Raw genomic sequence first — 21562 nt, 5'->3', positions numbered from 1 at the left:
TGCTGAGTTTCCTTTCTCTGCTTTAGTTCCATTATTAAAGTGCTTCAGAAAATTTAGCAAAATCAGTAAATAAAATATTCAGCTTGTTTAGCATAGTGACTGCATAGTTGTTTTATTTATGACATAGAAATTAAAATTTTTAAAAAATGTTATCTTTTTAGAATACTTCCCTGAATTTCTCTGACAAGTCAAAAATCATTGTTTTAAATGCCAGTCGTTAAACTTAATAATCCTAGGAATTTTGGTGAGACATCTAATACATCCACAGGGACTAATCAATTAACTTATATGATTAGGGAATTTATTATTGTGAGGTGGAATGTCTCAAAAGACTATTTCATGGCAGATAAAAATCTTAGGATTGGATTTAGGCAAATACTCTGTTATATGTACTTTTTAATGCTATGTTTAAGTTGAATAGCTATTAACCTTAGTGAAAATAGTATTTGACAAATAGTTAGCCACTCTTTCTGAAAGAACATATTGCCGATACTGGAAATGTAATTAGAACTAGCAGCTTTGAAAAGATTAGTCTTATATAAAAAAATGTCTTTGTGATTTTTCTTACATTGCAATTTTGGCATAGGTAATTTTGGTGCAATTGTATTAGTGGAAAGGTAGAGCAAGAAAATAAACAAGAAAGAATAATCTTTATGTTTTATTGAATATAATAGAGTATGAGGTACCTGTATAAGACCATGTATATTGAGTAGTCAGAGTAACAGATTTTTTTTTTAAGTTGCGGGGCCAGGAGCATCTTGTTCAACTCTTTTCCAATTCCTGACAAAACAGGGCCTGTGAAGGTCAAATGAATCCCATGATTGAGTTGTTGCCAAAGTAGGACTAGACCCAAAATCTGAAATAAATGTTACAGAAATCCTAGATTCTTTCCTGTCTTGTAGTCACAGGTCATATTCTTCAACTCTTCTTTTCAGGTTTTCTTAAATTCACTTCCTTTACATATTTATCATTGCCCTAGTTTAGACTTTTACCATCTTGCTTCTGAACTACTGCAGTTCAGATTCTTCAGCGACACTAGACTGATCTTTGTAAAAGTATTCCCAACTTACCCTTAGACCAACTTCCTTAGAAAGGACATAAAAGCTCCTTTATAAAAGAAAGGAGATGTACATTTACCTGCTTGTCTCCTTGCCATATTAGCACCTCCAACCTTTATTGCTAACATATATGCATTGTTTTACTGTGTTAACTTCCTGAGTAGTGCTTACTATTTTTTTTTTTCTTTCTCGTCACTTATATGTTAAGAGAACTCTCCCAGTTGTGTTCCCCTGTAAAAGACTTCTCACCTCTGAGGAAATTCCTTAGACTTCATTCATATCTTCTGTTACTGCTTTCTAATTTTAATAGACTATATTAGATTGTCATCTCTTTCATACATTTTAAGAGTACTTTCTCACTGGTTCATAAGTGTTTACTTATGTATCCTTTCTGAGGGAATGTGAAGCCTTGGCAATACAAGGACAGAGAGCCCAGGGATCAAAGCATCTTTGTACTTTATTGCCTAATATGTTTCAAGGAATACAATAGCAAGATATTCAATAAATACATAAAATACTGAAACTCTAACTAAAGGTCTTCTGTTGGCCTTTACTACCATGATGCTGACAGTGTCTTCCAGTGTCAGTTTTTTGTGGTGGTTGTTGTTTTATTTTTCCTCTCAAGATTTACATTTAATATATTCCCATACACATTTTATAATTTTATTATCTCCTCAAGATTATTTTAATAAAACTGAGCTTTAGGGAGGAAATATGAATTATTTAAAGTAATATTCTTGGGCCTAATAATCTTAGTTTTTAACTACATAACTATCTTCTCCAGAGGTTTTGAAGATATGCGTAGTCATATTAACCTATTTTCTATTGGCAGTGAAACTTTGTCAATACATTTTATGTGCTCTAGGTAGCAATATTTTTGAAAATAAAGAGAACAAGATTGAAAGTGGCAGTTAATAAAATGCATCATATATTAGGCATATATTTCTGTTATGAGTTTCAAATTACTATTTCAGGAGACTGATAAGATTCACAGTGTAGATAGAAAGTAGGATGATAGAGATAAAGAATGGTGCAAACACAAATTACAAAACTGACAGTTTCCTAATCATCTGTGTAACTAAATCTCTCTCCTCCCAGAGCCAGAACAGAATGTTTGAAGTTATTACAAAACTTCGTGAGCAAATTATTTTAGTCTGATCTGGATATAGAACCAGACTCACCCAGAACCAAACTTGTTTTTTTTTTTTCAGTGCTCAGATGAAGTAGCTACTCACAGATCTGTTTGTTTTACCTTCTCTAATTTACAACCCTTGTTTTATCTGGATTTTGACATTTCTCATGGCTTTTGCCTTTAATAACTTTGCCTTTAAGATAAATATGAATCAAAAGGTAGGTTGGAAAGGAGTTATGATTTAGGTAATTTGGGGACTATTAGGTCTTTTAAGTTATCGAGGAAATAAGATTTTATTTTTTTTTAAAGATTTATTTATTCTTTTTACACAAGAACGGGGGTACAGGCCAGATGCGGGGAGGGTGAGAGGTTCACCAGAGACAGAGTGGGGAACAGAACAGGCAGACCGACGAAATACACTGCTGAGGGGAGCAACGGGGATGACAGGAGAGGTCTGCCATGCCATGTGTGACCCTCGCTGGCCGGCCGGGATTGACAGCGCTGCAGAGGCTGCGGACAGTTTCACAGCACGGCGCTCAACTTCCTGCGCCACCAGGGGAGGCCCAAGATTTTATTATTAAAAAATGAGAAGTAAAAAAAAAGGGTACAAAGTGCTTATTAAGCAAACACTAGAAAAGGTATAAAAAGATTTTAGCAGGATCTGATCATTCTTTTTGTAGAAGTAAGGGTAGACGTTTAGAATAATAAAGGCCTATTGTGTACTGGACATGGCAGGACATTTTTCAAAAGTATTTTTTTTTTAATAGCTCTTTTGAAAATTGCAGATTCCAAAAAAGTTCAGAGTTGTACTTCCCATAAATTGGCAGATAGATAATTTGGAATAACTTTCTGTTAAGAGTAACTAGAAAAACTGTAAAAAAAAAATTTGTTTGGCTGCATCACAGTATACTACCAGAGCATTGAAGAACTCTGAGGTCAAGACCTGGAAGCAGAGATAAACCCAGAAAATGTGATTCTGGTATTTGGACCACTTTATCCTAGAGGTGACAGTCCATTACAGAAGAAGAGGCCAAATGGAGAAGAGGTGGATGAGAAGATGAGCAGAGCTTTTGACAGATTCACAGGACTAAGATGACAATGATTCCAGTCGACAAGAGAAGAAATAGAAAATATGAATATTTGACTATTAAAGAGATTGAGTTTATAATTAAAAATCTTAATCTATATGCCTTGATGGCTTTACTGGGGGATGCCATATAATGTCATTTCTGAGGGTATTTAGATTAAAGGAGGTTATAGACAGAAAAATGATATATAATTTCCTATCTTTGACTCCCAAAATCAGGAAAAAGTTATAAAGATGCTTTTGGCCATTGTAGAAATTTGAATATATGGTGGATGCCATTAGGTGAGATTATGGTGCTGTGATTGTATAAGAAAATATCCCAGATCTCCAGAGACACATACTAAAATGTTTTGTGAAATGTCATGAAGACAGTAATATACTGTCAAATGGGTTTTAAAAAAAAAAACAAAAACACAGGAGATAAGGGAGATTTGTGTGTGAGTGCACAAAATATCACTGGATTAATAAGTAGGAGTAAATGTAATTCATGTAAAGAAATAAATATTTAAATATCACATGATTAGAAGATGAAGTAAAAGCATTTTATGAACATCTAACATCAAATAATAAAAATTCTTAGTAAAATAGGAATAAAAATGAACTTCCTTAATTTGATAACAGACATCTATTAAAAAACCTGGCTTAAACATATCTAATGGCATAGTATTGTACAAATTTCTTCTGAGTTAGGAATTAAACAAAAATGTCCATCACCACATTTATTTCTCACCGTACTGCAGGACCTTGCTAATATAAGGCATGGAAAAGAAAGTTTATAAAGATTGAAAACAAACTGCCATTATTCACGTGACTTTATCTTTAGAAATGGATTAGTAAAGTCAATATAAAAATCTATTTTATTTCTATTTGCCAGCAGCAAATTTGAAAAATGCCATTTACAAAAGCATTAAAACTCATCCCATACATAGGAATAAATTTAACAAAAGATGAACAATATTTCGCAATGAGAAACTGAAATATTATTGAGAGAAATTTAAAAAGAACTAAATAATTGGAGGAGTATACAAAGCATTTGAACCCTATTAGAAAAATACCATTTTTATTAAAAATTGAGCTACAGATCCAGTGTGATCTCAAAATCTCAGCAAGTTTGATTTTGAGTTTGTGTTGTTTCTGTGTGGAAATTGACATAATCTGAGCGTAGTCATATGGAAATTGAAAGGCAAAGAATAACCAAGTCAACCTTGAAAAATAAAGGAGAGTTTATTATACTGTATATTAACATTTGCTGTAAAGATCAGTAATTTTAGACAGTGAGGTGTTGGTGCAAGAATAACAGGTAAACCATTTGGATGGATAGACTTCAGAAACTCACTCAGGGATACTTAATTTGTCATGAAGGCCTCAAGTAGTGAGACGTGGCTCTTTTTTTAGTACATGGATAAATGTAATTTTTAAAAAGTACCTATATAAGTAATTCTAATCAACATATAGAACAAAACATGAAACTTAAAATCTTCTAGAAGATAATATACAAGAATTTCTTCATGATCTTTGCATGTAAAAATTTTTTTAAACAGCATTCATAAAGGGAATGGTTGCTAAACTGGATGGCATAAAATTGATACTTTTTATTCTTTGAGAGGAAGGCAAGTCGTAGATATAACTTCAGCATATATGACCCTAAAGAGAGCTTATATCCCCGGTAAGAACTCCTAAGAGGTCAATAAGGACAGATAGTCCTATATAAAAATGGGCAAGAACCTTGAATAAGCACTTCACATAAGATAATTGAATGACCAATGAAAGTGAAAGGGTGCCCAACTTTATTAGTAATCAGGGAGATGCCACTATATGCCTATCAAAATAGTTAAAAATAACTGGCATACTAATTGTTGATAGAATAAAGAATGTGAAACAATTTTCATGGCTGATACAGTTTTAATCAGTACTATTGCTTTAAATAGCTGCTTGGTAGTATCTACTGTGGTTAGACTAGTCTCAGTTCATATTATACATTAATATGTACATAAATATCCCCTTAAAATGCTGGGCCATGCATACCAAAAAGACTTGTTACTTGCAGTAACCTCTAAAATGGAAACAACCTAATTCATTTTTTAGTGGCCATGACATAAACGTTATATAGGTAGACTGTCTTACAGTAACAGGAATTACAGGTGAAAATAAGTTAATGGTGACTAAAGAAGCCAGATAGTATGATTCTATTTATTCGAAATGAAAGCTAGGCGTAATTAATCGCTGGTTTTAGAAGTCAGTTTAGTAACTTTTGAAGAAGTGGGTAACGACTCAAAGTAAATATGGAAGTTGTTTCTGGGGAATTGATAACGTTGTATTTCTGGAAGTAGTTGCCCAAATTGCATAGGTGTGTTCATTTTATGCTTATTTTTTTGAGCTATATGTATATTGTATACATTCTTAATGCATTCAATAAAAAATGAAAATTATGACTTTTATATTGGTAATTTCATAAACTATTTTAGATTGATTAAAAAATGAGAGACACCTATGTTCTGCCATTTAACTTAGCTTTCTTTCCTTCATTTTTTAAGATTTATTTATTTATGCATATAAGAGCTGGGGTACAGGCCAGAGGTCTAGGGGGTGAGAGGATTTGCTGGAGACAGTGGGGAACAGAAAAGGTAGATTTGACTGAAGTACACTACTAAGGGGAGCAGTGGACAAGTAAGGAGGTGTGCTGAGCCATGTGGGTTGTTCCCTGGCACACCAGGGCAGGATTGAATTTGTGCTGCAGAAGCTGTGGACAGCTTCCTAGGTGGTGTCTTAACCCCTTGTGCCACCAGGGAGGCCCCACTTTCCTTCATATTTTTTAAAAAATAAAGTTTTACCAATTTTATTGATCAGAACTCCTTATACAGTCTATATTTACATCATAAATATAGTAGTTGTTAGTTATCATTTTTTTATTTGTATTATTGCATATGATACATGTTTAAAAATATGTATTAGGAATGTATTGAGCTCATTATCAAAACTAGTTCAGGGCTGAAGACAAAGAGACCATGTGGGTCTATTTGTTTAATCTCTTTAACTCCCTGTATTAGATCCAAAACTTTGTAGTGTTAGAGCCTAAGACTGCTTATGGCTGGGCCTGTTCTTCACGTTTGTTACCTTTTGTTCACCAGATGTCTGCTCTACTTCTATAGATGTGCACTAGAAATTTCTCCTTTAATTTTTTGAGACTGCATTATGATAATAGATTTTCTAATAATTGAACCATCATAGCATTCCTGGAATAAGTTTCGCTTGCTTATATTTTACTTTTAGATATATGGATGAAACCAGTAAGCTACTGCTTTGTTTAGATCATTTGCAGCTATTTTTTTTGTACTATTTTTATTCTATTTTGGTTTTAAGTTTTTATACAATTGATTTTCTGTCGCTTAGAATTACTTTAACTTAATGAGTTAATATATGTGATTTTCACATTTGGTTCTCTTATTTCCTAGTGGATTGATTAATCTCTCTAAACCTGTTAAGTCATCTATAGAACATTTCCTGGAATATGTTTCATTCAAAATTGTTTTCTTATGATGTTGGTGAGGGGAAAAAATTATTTCTGACCAAGATAGCTGTCTGTGTGGAGTTTGCACATTCTCTCCTTATTAGTGTGGGTTTTCTTCAGGTATTCTCCCATATCCCAGAGATGTGCATGTTAGATTAATGGGTATGTCTAAATGGCTTCAGTTTGAGTTAGTGTTGATATGTGTCTAAGTGCATTCTACATTGCAAGGACATCTCATCCATGGTTGATTTCTGCCTTGTGCTGTGAGCTGCTGGAATAGGTTATTGCCACCTGAATTGACATACGTGGTCTGAAAAATGAATGAATGAATCCCAATTGTTGTTTAATTTAGAAGTGTTTTGAGTCTTTAGAACTCTAGTGATGATTTTGTGATCAGAAGTGTGTCACAGGAACTTACTGTTTATATCAGTTAGCCTGTAGTAAAATTGTTTTCTTACGTTCTTTTGCTTAAAATTACATTTTCTCAGAAACTATCGATTTTAAGTGAGGACTTCCTGTAACTTTGCATAGTTGTGATGTGAAGCAGTAGCACAAAGTACCTAGAGTAAATCCTGGTAAATGACTGTCACTGAACAATTTTATTATAATCTAGATGTACTGGTAGCTATTGGCAACAAATAGTTGCTCAGTGTGCATTAAATGTTTTGATAGATGTATGTGCCCAGTATGTGATGATATGGAAGGGGCAGGAAACCCTACAGGAAAGGATTTGTAAAGAGGAAAACTTGGAACAGAATTCTAGATGTGTTTTGAATGTTTCAGAGACAGAGGTATTGTGCAGGACAGTTTCACAAGAGAAATCAAAAAATGCTGAAATAACTTAATGAACATTATAGATGACTTTGGAATTATATGAGCTCTATAAATAGGCATTTCAGATAATTTGGGAATATGACAGGATAACTAAATTGAATGGTTGTTATAGCAATGGCAAGAGTTCAAAATAGGATCAACTTCACAGTCTGTTTTAGTTTATCAGTATATTATTATTCTTTTATAAGTTGCTATGATTCCATTAACATAAGAAAATTGGCACTGTATTCCTTATAGAGATATTTTTAAAGTTGCAGTTAATTTTCATTATAGTATTACCAGGTAAAGTACTACAAAGCATTTGCTAAAAGGATGCAACATTACTGAAGTGTATACTTATTTTTTTTCTTTGTACTGGTTTACAATAATATTAAAAACCCCATTATACCCAAAAAACCACCACAAGCAAGAATTTGAAGGAGATGGAGAATGAATGCTGATATGTGGACAGCATGGGGAATCCAGGTATTCCCTTGGGGCGGTGTGGGATGGAAGCCCAAAGTACAGATAGGAGGCCTTGGCATGTGCCCTTTTTGCTGCCTAGGAGTATACTCAGAGAGGGAGTGGGGTTCAGAGGAAACATTCATACTAGAGATGAGGGCAGTTGGAATATAAGCATTACAGTATATTTTCCATGCAGATAGAGGTAGGACTGAGAGCTTCAGAGACTTGCACCCATATATAGGAACAGACGGGGTTTGAAGATGTTTGAATTAAAGCTCCCATCTTGTTGTCTGGTCCAGTCTTAAAATGGTAGGTCACCATTTTGGGAGAGGCACTGGAAAAAATTCATCTGGCTTGGAGATGAGTCAGTAGATAAGGGGAGACAGTGGGACTCCTTAAATTTAATTTAGAGAATCAAGAACTGGAAGGGGGCCTTCGGTGAGATGGTGACCAATACCTTAGGAGAAGGCATTACACCAGAAGCTGTAGGTGCTCCTGAGGACTCACGGATGACAGAAGATAATTAAGAACAATAAATTAGGACTTAATGTTGCTTTCATTTGGCATAACACAATCAGGCTTTTTTTTTTTCTTCTTTTTCTTTTTTCCTCTTTAAATATAAGGCAGCTTGCCAACACATTATTTAAGAACTGGTCTTCAGTCACATTGCTTCAGATCACTAGAGGATTTCTGGCTAAAGAACACTGGATAGGACAGTAAACAAAATTTTTAAATAAGAACATTAGTTTACATTCCCCAAAGACAAGAAGATAGATAAGGACTTATTTGGTGGGGGGAAAAAAAAACAAAAAACCAGACCCTAACTATGCATCTTTAGCAGAAGACAGGTGCAAAAAATTAGAACCAGAATAATCTTAAGTTTAAGATTACAGGAAAATTGAAAAATTTCTATCCAACTGTTATTTGCAAATGAGACTTGTTAAGTGTGGAGTGGATGGGGGTCTGCACAAAGAATGGGCTATGGGCAGAAGAGGCTATTTCCAGTGTAGGCGCATTGACAGCTATTAGGAACATGCTTATGTAGTAAAAGGAAGGTTTCTGAGAGAGCGCTTAAGGCTTTGTGGTTTTTTTATTTATTCATAAGTGGAAGGTCTGCGAAAGGAGGTGCTAGGGGATGAATGTACCAGTGGGGCAACTCTCACACAGTGCTACGTAAACCCCATGCTAAACATTCATACAGAAGCATGATATTTAAAACTTAAGGGTATAGAACAATATTCTTAGCCAGTGTAGGGAGAACCAAATGTTTAACTTTTGTTTTTTGGTGTTCTTAATTCCGAACTGCATTGTCACCATCCCTTACCTACCTAATTCCTCAAGTAAGAGCTCCCCTCCCTTGTTTTTTTGAAGCGATGAGGCACATGATATGGCGGCAGGTAAGTTAGGAAAGTAAGGAGTCAGAAAGAAACCTTGGGTATACTAGATGTCACTGCATTTCTCTAGGACTGGAAAGGGGACCTAGGAACCAAGATAGCAATACAAAGATTCTTTCCCCCAGTCTCAAGGCTATGGTTGAGTGCCTGCAGGATGCGGATGAGGATTGCAGTAAGGACAAGTACAGTGGCCCTGGGATTAGTGTGGATATAAAACAGAACTTTGAGGAATGGAAGGGAGATGAAGACTAGGTCAGTTTTGATTTGAGATTTGGGTAAGTAAGGAAGTCACTTCCAGAGTGCTTAGGAAGTCTGGCTTTTCAGTCCCAAAATGAGATATAGACAGAGGCCTAGCTTAGGGACCTGGACACCTCTGGCTACCTCACCTAGGGCCTTCCCTTAGTCCACACCTTTGTCTTAAGGGGAAAAGGCAGATGTGCAGGAATGACCGTAGGTGCTAGTGGGAAATAACCACGAGGTGGAGGAACTGACAGATAAGCAGCTGAGAGAAAAGGCTGGGTTTGGAATTAAGTCCTTATATAAATTCCAAAGTTGTTGGGACGGTTAGAGGAGAGTATGAGGGCGCAAATGATCTTCCTATGATATTAGATCCCACATATTCTCACTCTTAGATTTCTAAGAATGATCATATTGGAGCAATAAAACTTTGATCAAATTGAAAATAAGATTAGATCTAGGAGGGTGATATATGATGCCTAGCATGTGGAGGGTGGCACCAGTACTTATCTACTCAGGATGCTGAATATGAAGATTTCAACTATTTGTGGGACCGAGGATTCAATTACCACAGCTCTGTGGTACTTGATTGCCATGGTCAGCCTGTTCTTGCAAGCAGACCTGCTAGAAACCCCCACTGGGCAATCCACTGTTTGCATCAAGCTGTTCTAACTTACAGTGAATACCTTAAAAACTTTTTTTTCCTGGTTTTCTTTGGACATTAAAAACAAACAAACATGTATATATATATATCAGTTAGTTTAATTTAGTGAGCTAGGTGATTTGTTCAATGATAGTTTATTTCCTTAGTGATATTCAAAATGATGTTTTATAGGAAACTTTCATATAAAATCTAATTGAAATTTAGTTATTTGGTAGTTTGAGTAGTCAAGTTGTAATTTGATGCAGGATTTTTTTTTTTTTTTAAGATTTATTTGTTTATTTATACAAGCACTGGGTACAGTCAGAAGTGCGGGAGGGTGAAAGAATTCACCAGAGCCAGAGCGGGGAGCAGGACATGCAGACTGACGAGGTACACTGCTGAGGGGAGCAGCAGGCGCGGCAGGAGAGGTCTGCGCACCATGTGGGACCCTCGCCCAGCGGCCAGGGATTGAACCAGCGCTGCAGAGGCTGTGGGCAGCTTCGTCGCCCAGCACTCAACCACTGCGCCACCAGGGAGGCCCTGATGCAGGATTTTATAATACTAGAAATGATAATGGATGCTGACTTAAAGTCTACACTATGAGTATCCACATTTTGTGATGAATATACACAAAATGAAGTAACTGACTTTAAAACATGGAAATGCTTTGGACTATTTTTAATATCTTGTGTTACTTCTCTTATTCTCTGTCAAATATATTTCTCTATTTGCTTTCCTTTAATTATTTATTCTCCCTGAAGGCAATAATTTCTATATATGTAGGTAGGAAAAATACTAACATTTATGCAACTCCTTCACTGTGTTGAACATTTCTTGAATACTTTGTCTACTGAATGCAAGGTTTTGCTGGAGGTGCTTTGATTCAGAGTTATACATTCTAAAATAAATTAAGTTCACTATATTATATTACTTATGCAACTTTATATAACATAAATTGTTCATTTTATTCCCTCAAAAAGTCATATGGGAAAGGCTTACCTCTATAACATCTTAAGTTTGATAACTTGTTGATTATTCAAAAGATGATATAATGCCACAAAAAAGAAAAAAAAAATGATTCTAGCTCTATGTTGCTTAACCTCTGTATCTAAGTTTCACTGTAATATGAGGAAAATACTCAAGATTAATGTTACAATTTTAGATACTGTGGTTAAAAACATTATACTAATAGGTTCTACTAATATGTAGAGGAAAAAATGATAGGGATATGGTATAGTGTATGACTCGTTCTTTTTATATTTTTATTTGATATCCTAGAAAAGTTGCTGGTAAATAATTTAGATATTAAAGAAGTTGTCATAGTTATTAATGTATGTTAGCTAATCTTTGTTCAGCTGTAACATATGGATAATTTTTTCTCTTGCTTCTGTTTTCACAAATGGAATGAGCTTAAGTTGACAGTGATGCAGGGTTGTAATATTATAGTATTTACAGTTGCAGATCAAGTTGCGGGGGGAAATGGACATTGAAAGTTTGTATAGAACATGGAAAAATAAATTTGACAGCTTTGAACATTTCAATATTAAGATATAACTTCACAGTTGAATATTTAGCAAAGAAGGGTAAAAATAGTTTATAGATCTATGTATTCAATTTTCAATTAAACTTTTGTACTTAATAAATTCTTGTACTTTTTAAAGGCAGGCTTTTAAAAAGTTAGAATTTACAGGTCTTTAATTCTTAATATTTTGCAATCAAATGAAAATATAGACGTAAATTCTATTGAAGATATTGGTATCTGTGAAGTGGACCACACGAGAATGTGTTATTGGTGAAAAGTACTCTAGTTGTCTTCTAAGTTTATCTTTTTAAATGTATTGCAGTTGAAATGCTAGGTGTATATTGTCACTTTTATTGTTTACAGTCTTGTTCAGTATTTTATGACTAAAAGAGTAGATATTTAAGTAGTCCAAAAATTTCTTTATACTAAAGGTTCACAGTTTTTAAGTTTCATTCAGATTTCTCAGTTGATTAATGTATATTTTATTCGTTACTGAGATGTTTCCTTGAGGACAAAACTAAACTTAAAATCTTATTCTCTGAAAGATTAGCACAACCAGTGCTTGAAAAAATGATAGCACGAAAAGAACTTCAGCCTAATAAGTAATCACTTAAGAGATCACTCGGAACTAAATTATATGTAAAATATCAATAAAAATCAACCGAAAGGTTATTTGTGAACACAGTTTTCACAGTTAATCTAAATGTTCAGATTTGTATAGTGTGTAAAGAAAATAACTACTTAATAAAAATTTCTTCGCTAGCAGCTCACCATGCGTTTTTCGAGACCCTCCCCCTCCTTTTTTCCGTGTGGCGCTTTATTTGTGCTGGCTCAGCTGGCTCATGAGAAGCACTGTATCTGTGCCTTCTAATTCCACGTTTGTTGAGGGGAGGTGGAACCTGCCAGAGCTTTAACAAGCCAGACTTCTGATTGTATTCCTTTTCGTCACATGTTTTACAGACATCGTTCTTGTAATAATTCAGCCACCAAAAGATCTGAGCGCTGGCATCATGGTTGCCTGTGCCAGCAAACCGGGTTTCTCCTTCAGTGCTGTCGGGTTCTGCAATAATCTGCTCCAATCCCGAGCTTTCTCCTCATCCGGGTAGTTGGATGACGCTAGTCCCCTTGTGGGTCCACGTCATCACAGGCTGACCCAGCGCTACAGTGCAAGTCTCCGCCCTGGTTGGGGAGGTGGGGGACAAGCCCGTGTATTGCGGGAAGGCGGCGTGCATGAAAGTCATCATTGACTTTCCGGAGAAATTAGAGTCCCAGGGAAATTATTTATTTCCTGAGTGAACTAGTCTCTTTGTTGGATAGTCAGTCGTGGCGACAAATACTGTTCTCTACCGCTTTACAAAAATTGAAACTTCTAAGTAAATCGGTGCCGTTGCTCAGTTTGAGAAACCACCTCTCGGTGATTAACGTGTGTCCATTCTTAGCAGCCCAACTCAGAGTTGTGGTGGGGTTGGTTATGCAGAAGTAGTTAGTATTTTGGCAGGGGCATGAACTTTTATGAACCACAATTATCCTATTAGACTTTCATTTTAAGTAATAATTTGTTTTTGAAATTTTATCAATAAATGTCAATTCTAATTTAAAATTGAAATCCTGATAAAATTATTTCTTATCTTTGTACACATTTGCATGAGTCTACAGTTATTTCATTTTTCTTCAAAAGTAGGTTCATAACTTTTCCTCCCACTTACTATGTTGAGGAATTTATTTCATGGCAAAATATATGGATCCACTGCATTATATTCAATGAATGTTAAATACGTATGTAATATAAATTAATCAGTGATCTATAATAAGTTAATTTCATTTTTGGTAATGTAATTAAGACTACTCTCCCATTTTTACCTTATTTACTGGGGTTGTTCACTTATATAGTTATTTAGTAAATGAGAATCAGAGGTAAATTTTTTTGGAATCTGTGGGGAATCGGTATTGTATATTAAAAAGAAGTTTCTTTAGGAGTTAAAAGGCTGCTTTGAATCTTGTTTAATAACTAACTAGCTGCCTGACCTCCAAAATTATTTAACTCTGACTCTCCCATTTAACATCTGAAAGATAGAAAGTGTTTTATTAGGGAGAATTGAAATAATGTGAAAGTTCTTAGTAGATTGTCTTAAAAATATTACAAATAGCAAAATGATAATCCATACAATAGAATGCATATTTTCTTTTTATATATATAATAGTGTTTTTTTAAAGATTTATTTATTTTTATTTATTTATATAAGAGCTGGGTACAGTCAGAAGCGTGGGAGGGTGAGAGAATTCACCAGAGCCAGAGCAGGGAACAGAACAGGCAGACTGACGAAATACACTGCTGAGGGGAGCAGAGGGTGCGGCAGGAGAGGTCTGTCACGCCATGTGGGGCCCTTGCTGGTGGCCGGGGATAGAACCGGCGGCGCTGCAGAGCCTGTGGGCGGCTTTGCAGCTCAACCGCTGCGCCACCAGGGGAGGCCCAGAATGCATATTTTCCATTTAGATATAGAATGAGTTTGTAATGTGATTCCCATTTTTTGTTCAGACTTTACTGTTCCCAACCCTGTTGACTTAACTGTAGAATTACCATAATTCCTAAGTTACTTAAAACCAAGCATCATATAGAGACTAAATAAGTACAATGTGCATAAATGCTATTGCTATTTTAAAGGTGTAATTTAATTTATAGGAGATTTTTACCATGTATTTTCCTTAATACTAAAAGAATAGGGCCTCCCCAGTGGCGCAGCAGTTGAGCGCTGGGTTGCGAAGCTGCCCACAGCCTCTGCAGCGCTTCTTCAATCCCTGCCGCCGGTGAGGGTCTCACAAGGCAGGACAGACCTCTCCAGCTGCCCGCTGCTCCCCTCAGCAGTGTGTTTCGTCAGTCTGCCTATTCTATTCCCCGTTCTGGCTCTGGTGAATTCTCTCACCCTCCCGGCTTCTGACTGTACCCAGTGCTTGTATAAATAAATAAATAATTTTTTTTTTAAAATACTAAAAGGATAGATGGTACATTTCTTGTAAATGTAAAAGTAGACTTTTTACTAGAAGAAATTGGAAATAACATATATAGAGATTTACAGAAATCTGTTTATCTTCACTTATAAATTATTAGTCTATACACATTTGTGAACATAATAAGATAAAGTAAAAAATTGCTGAGGTAGGGCCTCCCTAGTGGCGTGGCGGTTGAGCGCTGGGTTGCGAAGCTGCCCGCAGCCTCTATAGCGCCGGTTCGATCCCCGGCCACCGGGAGAGGGTCCCACATGGCGCGCAGACCTCTCCTGCCGCCCGCTGCTCCCCTCAGCAGTGTACTGCGGTCCTTCTGCCTGCTCTGCTCCCCGCTCTGGCTCTGGTGAATTCTCTCACCCTCCAGCGCTTCTGACTGTACCCAGTGCTTGTATAAATAAATAAAAATAAATCTTTAAAAAAAAAATCAAAAAAGGAAAAAAGAAACACTTTAAAAAAAAAATTGCTGAGGTAATATGGTATAGTGTAAAATTACTAGTCAGTTATCATTGGGATCTAGGTTCAGTGTAATTTAACACATCTCTGTTGAGGCACCTATTTTGGACTAGGCCCAGAGAAGGGACTACGATTATGTACCCACCTTGAAAGAGGCAACTGAACTAGATTCTAAAACATGGGTAAAATTTGAATAATCGGAGGTCTTGGATAAGGTTAAATAAAGGCATGGAAATAGGTACAGAATAAGACAGGACCTGGTTTTCACATGTTAAAAAATTCTTGTTGGCTGGTGCAGGAAACATATAATAGGCAGTGCAACTGGAAAGAAGGATGAGGAGTTTTGATTGAATTACAAAGCTAACATAAGATGCTTTAAGATTTGTGATCAATGATATGATTGGAACCATGATTTCAGGAAGATACTGTGTTAATTATATTATTAACTTTACCAGCATTACTTTAGGTAAGTCACATTGATGTTTGGAGCCCTCTGAGACTGAAATCCTTTTTTTCTACTCTTAGGTACTATTTGAATTCTCTGACAAAAACGCAGGTTATTTTCATATTTTATTAGCGAAAATATCAGTTATGAGCCATTAATGCCTTAATGGCATAATGAGGGGTGGGTAATTTTCTTCCTCTTACTTCGTAAGGAATTTATTTCTGACTTCTTTCAAACTTCAGGGTTTTTAAATATCTTATAGCATGACTAAATTGACTTTAAAAAATTATGCTTATGTCCATCCTTGATGGTAGTCAGTGTTCGTAAATGAAAACTATTTAAATCTACTTTTTACCATCTCAGACTTACAGTACAAATTGGAAAGAAAGTTAACTCTCCAGTTGTTTTAGGGCTCCAAAAATCTGTAACTTAGGTATTTTTTTTAAAGATTTTATTTATTTATGCATACAAGAGCTGGGGCACAGGCCAGAGATATGGGGGTGGGGGGAGGGAAGGATTCACCAGAGACAGAGTGGGAAACAGAACAGGCAGACTGACTGAAATACACTGCTAAGAGGAGCAGTGGGCGAGACAGGAGAGGTCTGCCTTGCCATGTGGGTTGCTTCCTGGCTGTCCGGGGATTGAACTCATGCTGCAGAGGCTGCGGATTGCTTCATAGTGTGGTGCTTAACCCCTTCCGCTACCAGGGAGGCCCTTAGGTATTGTTTACACATTATTTTGGCTTATTGGACTAGCTCATAGAGTTAGTTTTTAAAGTTTGTTTTTTTTTTTTTCTTCATAATTTTTTTTTTTTAAAGATTTATTTTTATTTATTTATTTTTAGCAAGCACTGGGCACAGTCAGAAGCACGGGAGGGTGAGAGAATTCACCAGAGCCAGAGCGGGGAGCAGAACAGGCAGAAGGACCGAAGTACACTGCTGAGGGGAGCAGCGGGCGGCAGGAGAGGTCTGCGCGCCATGTGGGTCCCTCCTTCGGTGGCCTGGAGCAGCCGGGGATCGAACCGGCGCTGCAGAGGCTGCGGGCAGCTTCGCAACCCAGTGCTCAACTGCTGCGCCACCGGGGAGGCCCTTTTAAAGTTTGGTTTTAATTAAGTTTTAACTAATCCCTCTAGTTATATTTAGAAAGAGAAAGTGTTATTTGGTAGTTTCTATATTTATATATAGAAAAATGCTGATAATGGTTTATTTTTTAATAAATTCTTTGGAAATTTGAGGATGAGGTTAAAGGAATTCTTCTGTTCCTAAATTGGTTATTATTAATAGTATGTTTTCACTCTTGGATTATTCAAAAGAATGTTAGTAGTTTTTTGTTTTTTATTTTTTTAACAGTGATTTAAACCATGATTCAGCTGAGCTAACATGTTTTGTTGGTTTTTGTTTTTGTTTTGGTTTTTTTTGTTTTGCTTTTTGTCTTTGAATAGTTGGAATGGATAATGGGATAGAAGCAATCGAAAGTGCAGCTGCATTTCTCTTCAAGACATTTCACTTGACGGACTGTGTTGGCCACAAGGAGACAAAGGCTATCAAACAGATGTTTGGTCCTTTTCCTTCATCATCTGCCACTGCTGCTTGTAATGCTACTAATAGAATTACTTCTCGTTTTCATCAAGACAGTATTACTGCTCTTGTCCAGATGACTGAAGAAGAATATGGTGGTGAGAGAGTTTTCTTTGGTAAAAACTTAGTATTTTCATTTGACATGCATGATTTGGACCACTTTGATGAACTGCCAATAAATGGTGAATCCCAGAAAACTATCAGCCTAGATTACAAGAAGTTTCTGAGTGAACATTTTCAGGAGCATTCTACCCCAGATCTTAAGCCTGTGGAAAGAACAAATGACTCCTTTTTGTGGAGTGAAGTTGAAAAGTACTTAAATGCAGCGTTAAATGAAATGGCTGAAGCAACAAGAATAGAAGATCTTTGCTGTACTTTATATGATATGCTTGCTTCTGTTAAAAGTGGTGATGAACTTCAGAATGAGGTATTGTCGAAGTTACTGAAATTTTATATTGTGAACTGTAGTAATAAATTAGCCTTTTAAAACATGAATCTTTGGCAAAGAAAGTATTAATTTAATATTGTGCAATAGTAGTCAAATAGAAGGCTTATATACTTTTCCATTAGGTAGTTACAGGAGGATTGAGTGTAATTGACTAGTAGAAGAGACAGAGGGCAATAATTAGGGTGTCTTCTTCTCCTGGTTAGTGGAACAGTCCTGGTTAAATATGTTGTTACATGTTAATAATTAGTAGATCTGTTTCCCCAAAAAGTGTATATGTTTGAATGACATTTTGGTTACTCTAATAACATTTATACAGCATTTTATATTTCTAAAGTTTCTTTGATGAAAATATAGTAGACTTGAAAATAATAGAAATATTTTACGAATATGTGCTTATTATCATTGAATACATAGCAGTTTCCCTATTATGAAATTAGTAAGCTGAAATTTATAAATATGGAACTAATGGAAAATTTATTTTCTGAGTTAGCCATAAAACTGTTCTTTTTACTTTTTAATATGTAGAGTGAAGTTTCTATTTCTTAGTTCCTTGCCACAGTTTTAAGTATGTAGTAGAATCTTATTTTTGAACAGAGAATGTTTTTTAGTTCTCAAGATTTTTTCATAATGTGCCATAATCATTTGGCCTTTGTAAGGTCAAACTGAATTTAAGCATCATTCCATTCATCATATATTTATTGCATAGTTACATATATGAAGTGCAGTCTAGTTACTGGTCATAAAAGAATGAGTAATTATAGCAACCTTGCTGTCAGGGAATTAATGTTTAATAGGAGGAGACATGTCAATAAGTAAATATACCCAAATTTCGCAGGTATTTAAATATATACAGAGAAATGGAGGCACTAAAAAATCATTTAATAGTGCTGTAGAGGAGTTACTATGGTAGAAAAATGTATTCATAGTGGAGCTTTAATCTTGAGCCAAGTCTTAAAATAAAATTAACAAGAGAGGTTTTAGTTTGAAATGTGGAGAAAAGTAATCCTAGTGACAATAGTAAGAATGCTAATGGTTGCGTTTGAGTGCCCTGTATGAATATGGCATTGTTTTAAATCTTTTATGTGTATCACTTTATTTAATCCTTTTAAAATGCTTTGAGATCCCTATTATTACATTAAAAATCCATTAAAAACCCTGAACACTGAAAAGTGTCTGGGACACTTTTCTTCTTCCATATGTGATTTAAAAAAAAAAAATGTCTACTAAACCAAATATAAAAAAACCTAGTAAAAATACATTTTACCCTTGTAACTAAGTAGATGTTATTTTCAAGCTTCAAAATCTCAAAAAAAAAAATATTCAAAAATGTTTTCTCATTTTTGGTACTTTAAGGAAATTTTTGTTGGCTATACTGAGTTTTGGTCACTGGAGGTATTTTACAAAGACATTAGGAAATTTGCCCACAGTTACAGAATAAATAGTAGATCCAGGATTTAAATTCATATATTCTGACTTTACTGTGACTACTTTCTTTGCTAGGAAGTAGTTCTGTACATTTACCCATACCTGGTGCTTTGAAACCTCAAGCATTTCAAATATATTGAGTAATCATTGATATTTACTTCTAATTCAAGATTTCTTTAGAAACAATCTCTTTCCTTTTAGAGAGTTCCAAATAAAGAACTGACTGAGTGAAATTAAGAGAAGAGATAAAACCATGAGAATACTAATAAAAATGAGTCTTAATATTTCTGTAGGAAATTAGTTACATTTAAAGTTTTTCTATGTTCTTGTGTGGGTGTTGAAATAATAAAAGTGCCCTGCACACTTAAGTTTCTTAAGTTACTATCTTTTCCTTTCCTGCTTTGTACTTCTAAATTACTGTCTTTTAAGGGCTTTTCTTGTTTGAGCCTCTGACTCCTAATAATTCTTCTATGAAGGATATAGTCATTATAATTAAGCCTTAGAATTTGATCGGGCTAGAGAATTTTCAGGAGTTTTTATATTTGTGAGATTTATTTTCCTTTAAAGGTATTTAAACTTAAAATAAATAAATTTAGTATGGTTGAACCAAAAGTAAGATTTGAACATTCCAATGCTATTTTATTAATCAAGACCCATCCATTATTGATACAGACATCTCCCTCATGTCAGTGCTTCATAACTAGAATGGTAGCAATAAATTTCATACTATTGGGATCATTTAGTTAATGAACTTTCAACAGAAATGTTCTCCCTAGAAAATAACAGTATCAGTAATAGCAACACTATCATGTTTTGAGTGCCTATTCTGTGCAAAGCTGTACTTTGTTTCTTCATAGTCCAGTAGGGTGTAGAGGTGGAGTCTTCTGCATAAAGGTGAAAAGTACTTGAAACTCAGTTGTTTCTTGACATCACAAAGTCAGACAGTGGTAGGAATTCTGGGACATTTTTTCCCCTTAGCTTAAGTCCTCTATCCAGCAGGCCATCAGCCTTTCAGGGCTTTAACTGACAAGGCTGTTTGTAGGAGTGTCTTTTCTTGTAAAGCCAGAAAACAGGTCAAAATTTGTTCCTGTTTACTTTAACCTGTTGTTGCCAATGGGCAAGATACTATGCACTTATGAAGCTCTGTTCCCTAATTGGCAAAATGTTTGCTTCACAGTGTTGCTGTGAGGCTTCATAATATAATATATACGAAGTACTTAACATAATGTTTCATAAAGTGTAGGCTCTCAAATTTTAGTGACTGCCTTCCACATTAATGAGCTTCACATATTTGTACATATCACATTTTATTAGTTTTATACCTTATAGATCAGTAAATAATTTTTAAGTATGTCATATAATAGATATTTCAAATAATTAATAAAGACTAGATCTCAATTCAGAGAATTATTATTTTGGCTATTCTGTTTTGCTTCCTTAACTCTCACTATTCTAAAGAAAACCCTTTGAATTCAGTTTTTTGAAGTCAGTTTTGATTTTAATATTATTTGGTAAAATAGAAAAGGAATTAATGAGAATATTAGTAATATACTGGAGATGTATTGAATTATGCATATCTCTTGGTATAATATCAGTAGTGCATGTTATTTGCAGAATTTTAATGCCGGTATAATTATTGCTGTGTAGTTAATGTGTAATCAGTTCTTAGAAAAAATGAATTGTGAGTTGCATTGATATGGTTGTCGTTTGTTTTTGTGTAGATGGGGCTCATTCTTTATAGCATTTATGATTTGATATTTGCTGTTAGCATTCTCTCTTGGCTCTGTGCAGATATTGTTATTTGACCCATGCAAGTTCACCTCTGAACCTAAACCTGCTCCATGAGTAATTTGGTTAAGATTTTCTTCTCAGAAAAGAGTATTTTTTTAATGTATTTTACTGTGAATGAGTCCAGTATCCTTTGAAATTTTTATGTAATTAACATGACAATAGTGTGGTTCTGAAACATTTTGTTCTCAGAAATCCTTTACACTCTTAGAAATTAGTGGGGAGCACAGAGGGCTTTTCTTTATGTTGGTTACTAATGTTTTATTGATTTATATTGTATTAGAAATTAAAACAATTTTAATATAGTAAATTAATTAGTGTTTATGAGACATTTTAACCACACTAAATATTACAGTCATGTAAGTAAATCTATTACATTAATGCTAATAATAAGTGAATTATGTTATTATGGTTAACATATTTGTGAAAAGAGCTTTTATGAGAGTGGCTTTGTATTACATTTTCTCAAATCATTTCAATTTCTAATTTAGTAGAAGACAGCTCTATTTTCATATGTGCTGATTTCATGTGATACTACACATCATTCAGCCTCTCACTTTTTAC

At 34.9% G+C, this 21562-nt stretch overlaps 1 protein-coding gene across 2 annotated transcripts in view; it reads left to right on the top strand.

Annotated features, from left to right (window-relative positions):
• Positions 1–21562, top strand: part of ASCC3 (activating signal cointegrator 1 complex subunit 3) — a 257561-nt gene that overhangs the window by 11439 nt on the left and 224560 nt on the right. For both annotated transcript variants that reach the window (XM_037520154.2, XM_054699051.1), the window contains exon 4: positions 17202–17764. In XM_037520154.2, coding sequence (XP_037376051.1) covers positions 17202–17764 — 563 coding nt within the window. The remainder of the gene's footprint in view (positions 1–17201; positions 17765–21562) is intronic.

This window comes from Talpa occidentalis, unplaced genomic scaffold (genome assembly GCF_014898055.3).
Source record: "Talpa occidentalis isolate TD23 unplaced genomic scaffold, MPIMG_talOcc4v2.1 talOcc4.2, whole genome shotgun sequence".
NCBI lineage: Eukaryota > Metazoa > Chordata > Mammalia > Eulipotyphla > Talpidae > Talpa > Talpa occidentalis.
This window is presented reverse-complemented; position numbering and strand designations above follow the sequence as displayed.